The sequence below is a fragment of the Portunus trituberculatus genome, chromosome 17, assembly GCF_017591435.1.
Source record: "Portunus trituberculatus isolate SZX2019 chromosome 17, ASM1759143v1, whole genome shotgun sequence".
Taxonomy (NCBI): Eukaryota; Metazoa; Arthropoda; class Malacostraca; order Decapoda; family Portunidae; genus Portunus; species Portunus trituberculatus.
This window is the reverse complement of record NC_059271.1, coordinates 23,996,533-24,002,218: the sequence shown is the minus strand read 5'-3', so window position 1 is coordinate 24,002,218 and position 5,686 is coordinate 23,996,533. Positions and strand designations below refer to the sequence as shown.

The window sequence follows — 5,686 nt, the reverse complement described above, 5'->3', positions numbered from 1 at the left end:
ATGGATGTCTACAAGAGAATTCTGAAACTCAAGCCTCGGTCAACCACCCCTACTGACCTACCCATTAAGATTTACAAAGAATTTGCTCCAGAACTAGCCACCCCTCTCTGCTCAATAATAAATGCATCTCTCTCACAGTACTCATGCCCTGTCGACTGGAAAACATCATTTGTCACACCCATCCCTAAAACTGCCAGCCCACAATCACTAAATGACCTTAGGCCAGTCGCTATCACACCCATCCCTAGCCTCATCTGTGAAGACTTTGTGTTTGACTGGGCATACAACAAAATCAGTTCCTTCTTAGACATTCAGCAATTTGGCAATATCAGAGCCACCTCTACCTCTCACTACCTAGTCAGCTTCCTTGACTTCATTCATAGTCACCTGGACAAACGGAACACCTCTCTAGCAGTCGCTTTTGTGGACTTCAAGAAAGCTTTTGATCTGGTTGACCACACTGTTGTCATTAACAAAGCCATCAGTCTGGGTCTTCCTCTCACCTGACAGCATGGCTGGCTGACTTCCTCACGGGACGCCGGCAAGCTGTACGTTTTCAAAAACACACATCCTCTTACCAACAACTAACGTGTGGCGTCCCTCAGGGCACCAAGATGGGTCCACTCTGCTTCCTGATACTGATTAATGACGCTCTGACAAACACGCCTCACCGCTGGAAGTATGTGGATGACTGCACCGTGGGTGTGTCACTCCACAACAAACACCCAGACTACTCAGCACTTCAAACAACGTTGAACAGCCTGCAGGAGTGGTCGGCGGAAAGCAGGATGACAATCAACCACACCAAAACTGTAGTAATGCATATCTGCACCTCCTCGGCGGCAGTGCCCCCCCCCCCCACTATCCCTGGGTCCTCACCCCCTCCAAGTAGTTCGGTCAGCCAAGCTGCTCGGAGTCACAGTGGACGATCAGCTGACATGGAAATTACACGTTACTGCCACAGTGAGATCGGCAGCCTACAGACTCTACATGCTGCGCAGACTTAAGTCACTGGGCACACCAGCTGATGAATTAAAGGGGATATACATCACCTTCATCCTGCCCAAACTTATGTATGCCTCACCAGTGTGGTCTTCCTCCCTCACCTGCACTCAACAGCAACAACTGGAAAATGTCCAAAAAAGGGCCTGCAGAATCATACTTGTCCCTGCCTACACTGACTATGATCACGCCCTATCTACCCTCGATCTCCCCCACACTGGCAACCAGACACCAAGCGGCCCTCGTCACGATGGGTAGAGGCCTGCTCCGCCACTCACGGCTACGGCATCTCCTTCCCCCTGACGCGCCCCAGCCAATCCATGCCACACGATACACAAACGTGGTCATGTCACTCAAGGCCCCAAGAACTGACCGTTATCATCATAGTGCTATCCCTTCCATGGTGCGAGCCATAAATAGCTAAGTTAAGGTTCTAATCTTGAATCTCCCTTAATCCCCATATGTAGATCTTCATGTAATGCTATCCCCCCTATGATGCGAACCATAAACAACCATAAACAGCTAAGTTAAGGTTCTAATCTTAAGTCTTCCACAATCCCCATATGTACATTTTCAGTATGTATGTACTGCAATTACTAATAAACCGTATTATCATTATTATCATTATTATTATTATTATTATTATTATTATTATTATTATTATTACACACACACAAACATTTTTTTTCCGTAGGAACACAACCATTTTAATTTTTTTCGATTTTTTTTTTTTTTTTTGCAGATTTGCAGTACATGTTTGTTGACCACAGTTTCTTTATTATTTTATTTTTAAACCATCGTATGATAACATTTTTCTCATAAATTTTATCTTATTATGAATTTCTTCCTGTTACGAAGGTTATTATCAATTTTTATTTATTTTTCTCATCCAGTTGATAGCTTTCTCCTTTAATACTGGGACGCTTTTCTATCATGAGATTTGGGATTTTATTTACATTATGAACTGTTTATGGAGGTCAGAAGATTAATGGCCAGTCTTTACTATCTTAATACCCAACATAAGTTTCTCAAGCTGTATAAAATCATCAAACAGTAAGCAAAATTAATATGGAAACGTGTCATGGTACTGAATGGGTTAAATTGTGGAACGCAAGACTAAACTTCGAAAGTCTGCTGTTGTTAGTTGAAATGTTTATTTTGTTTAACTCATTATGTCATGCCGAAAAAATATTTGCCTTATGGAAAAACATCCTTGCAATAATTTGTTCATTATAAATGTTTTTCTCTTTTATTTATAGTATGCTTGCGGAATGAAATTTTCATAAAGAAGTGGAAAATGTGAAAGAAACGAAAATAATAACAGCAAGACCAAGAACAAGAGCAAGAAATAAAGACGTGGAAGAGAATATACGAAACCTTAAAGCGTGTATATAAAAGAAAGAAAGGAAAAAGGAATAAATAAATAAAGAAAGAAAGAAAAAAAAACAGAAGAATGAAGAAAAAGAAGAAAAAGAGATGATAAAGTAGAAAAAAATTAAGAAAAGGCAAAGTAGAAAATGCGTCTATATAAATAATAATAACAGTAGTAGTAGTAGTAGTAGTAGTAGTAGTAGTAGTAGTAGTAGTAGTAGTAGTAGTACTATTACTGGTACTACTACTACTAGTACAACAACTACTACTACTACTAACAACAACAACAACAACAACAACAATAATAATAATAATAATAATAATAATAATAATAATAATAATAATAATAATAATAATTACAGTAATAATAAGAAAAGAAGACAGACTAAGAAAAAACGAAAAAAAGAACAAGAAAAGAAGAAAAGAAGAAGAAAAGAGAAAGAAAAAAAGGATGAAGTAGAAAAAGATGAAGGAAAGGAAAGACAAAGTAAAAAAAATGCGTATATAAAACTGAATAATACCAATAATAATAATAATAATAATAATAATAATAATAATAATAATAATAATAATAATAATAAAGGAAAAAGAAAGGCGTAGAAAAAAGGCGAAGTAAAAAAAGAAGAAGAGACACAAGTAAAAAATTGCGCATACAAAAGAAAAAAGATGAAGAGGACGACGAAAAATAACAAAACGACGATAAAAAAGAAAAAAAAAAAAAACCTCAGTGCCTTTCTTCCACGTATGAAGGTGTGTGTGTGTGATCACCAGTGTCGACAGTCAGGCACACTTGTCGATCTTTTCCGCCTTTGTCTCCTTCAGTAATGTTAACTTTCGTCAGTCACTTGAATATCACGCTAGGTAAAAGGAAGAAAGATCGCAGTTGGGGGAGATTAAGAGGAGGAGGAGGAGGAGGAGGAGGAGGAGGAGGAGGAGGAGGAGGAGGAGGAGGAGGAGGAGGAGGAGGGTGCTCATCTGTGTCCTGGGGAGAGGTAGTGTGAAAGGAAGTGAATAAGGGGGTGGGGTGAAATGACTGTATGTTAAGGGGGGAGGATGTGGGGGATGTGGGGGATGTGGGTGGATTGTGTGGGTATAGGAGACAAGGGTTGGGTGAGGATGGGTGGAGAAGAAATGGGTGAGGAAGAATATCAGAGGAGTGACAGGTTAGAAGGGTGAGAGGTAGGAAAAGGATAAGTGTTCCACCATAATCCCACCATACACACACACACACACACACACACACACACACACACACACACACACACACCGGCCCGGTAGCTCAGTGGTTAAAGCGCTGGCTTCACAAGCCAGATGACCGGGGTTCGATTCCCCGGCCGGGTGGAGATATTTGAGTGTGTCTCCTTTCACGTGTAGCCCCTGTTCACCTAGCAGTGAGTAGGTACGGGGTGTAAATCGAGGAGTTGTGACCTTGTTGTCCCGGTGTGTGGTGTGTGCCTGGTCTCAGACCTATCCCAAGATCGGAAATAATGAGCTCTGAGCTCGTTCCGTAGGGTAACGTCTGGCTGTCTCGTCAGAGACTGCAGCAGATCAAATAGTGAATTACACACACACACACACATTTGCTAGAAATAAAGTAATAAGCCACAATTAATGTACTGTGTGTGTGTGTGTGTGTGTGTGTATTTCCCATCGATTAGGATACCTAAGATAATGATGATAGAATAATAATGATGATAATAATAATAATAATAATAATAATAACGATAATAATAACAATAATAATGATAATAATAATAATAAAAATAATATAATAATAAAAAAAAATAATAATCATAATAATAAAAATAACAATAATAATAATAGTAATAATGATAATATCAATAATAATAATAATAATAACAATAATAATGATAATAATAATAATAATGAATATTTAAATGGTAATAATGAGACGTACTACAGAAAAGTATTCGTGTGTATGTAAAATAAGCAACTATATTAATGACCAATTAAATTTCCATGTGAAAATTGGGAACAGATATGAAAAAAAAAAAAATATATATATATATATATATATATATATATATATATATATATATATATATATATATATATATATATATATATAAGCTAATTAGAGTATGCAAAAAAAAAGGTTTATTTGAATCGTATTAACGACGATCAAATTAGACAATCTCTTAAAAAGACTCAAAGCAGAAATGTTTAAGTAAAAAAAAAGTAAAGAAAAGAAAGAAAAAAAATGGTAGTACAATTCAAGTAACTCTGGTGAGACGAAAGGTTTTGTGAGAAAGAAACTTTGTTCAATTGATACTATGAGATGAGTAAAGTGGCAGGTGTGTCTGTCACTTGAGAAAGGAAGAGGCGATACATGTGAACACTTTCCAGCTAAGATGTCCACCTTGTTACCGCTTGCTGTCTGTTGTCATGGAGGTGGTGGGCGGAGTCAGCTGCCCGGCCGCCCAATCACCGTAAGGGAAGGCATGCGATAGGTCGGTGTTGGAGTCGTTCGTTCATTCCATGTCATCCAGAACAATGGAGTGAAAATGCCATCGCAGTATAGATTTCTAAAATGTTGCCTGTAATGTCTTGGTTCTAGTATGTCACGGTGTATTATACATTGATTGCTATTTGATTTAATGTAAAACTATGAGTATCCTTTACGTCTAACGTTGCGATCTTTCAAAAATGAGTAATGACTAGCAGAACTCATAATATCATATAAAAGTATATGCTCCAATTTAAAAGTATGAGCGCCCTGCATATAGCGTTGTGATCTTTGAAAAGTACTATAAAGAAAAAAAAAATAAAGAAAATAAGATGAAAAGATGAGAATGTTACTAACTTAGATTGCTTTTCAGTACTTATCTTCCGTTACATCTTTGTTAAAAAAAACATAACTTAATTAGTGGAACTTCCCCCAAAAAATCAAGTGATATATTCCAAACTAGACTTAAAATATAACTACACATTCAATGATGGGCAGAACTAACAATCGTTTTGCATCAATACCTATATCCTCAAATACTACAAAGATATACTGTAAAGCAACGCAAATGACTTATCATAAACCTTACTAATCATTATAATTGATTGGTTGATCGGATTATGGTGCCGCAACGAGATGGTGTTGTGACATATGACCAGTGCTACACACACACACACACACACACACACACACACACACACACACACACACACACACACACACACACACTTATTTCGCGATCTGCTCAATGAAATCATCAGTGGAAAACATCAAAAGTAAAAAAAATGAAAAATAAAGAACTTAAACTTACATGTCTCGTGAAAAATAAACAGCTTTTGCTAATTC

At 37.3% G+C, this 5,686-nt stretch overlaps 1 protein-coding gene across 1 annotated transcript; it reads left to right on the top strand.

The window, feature by feature from the left end:
- On the top strand, nucleotides 1-507 carry LOC123504897. The gene has a single exon (XM_045255802.1). The coding sequence runs from the start codon at nucleotides 1-3 to the stop codon at nucleotides 505-507; it is 507 nt and encodes a 168-aa protein (XP_045111737.1).
- The last annotated feature ends 5,179 nt before the right edge of the window (nucleotides 508-5,686 follow it).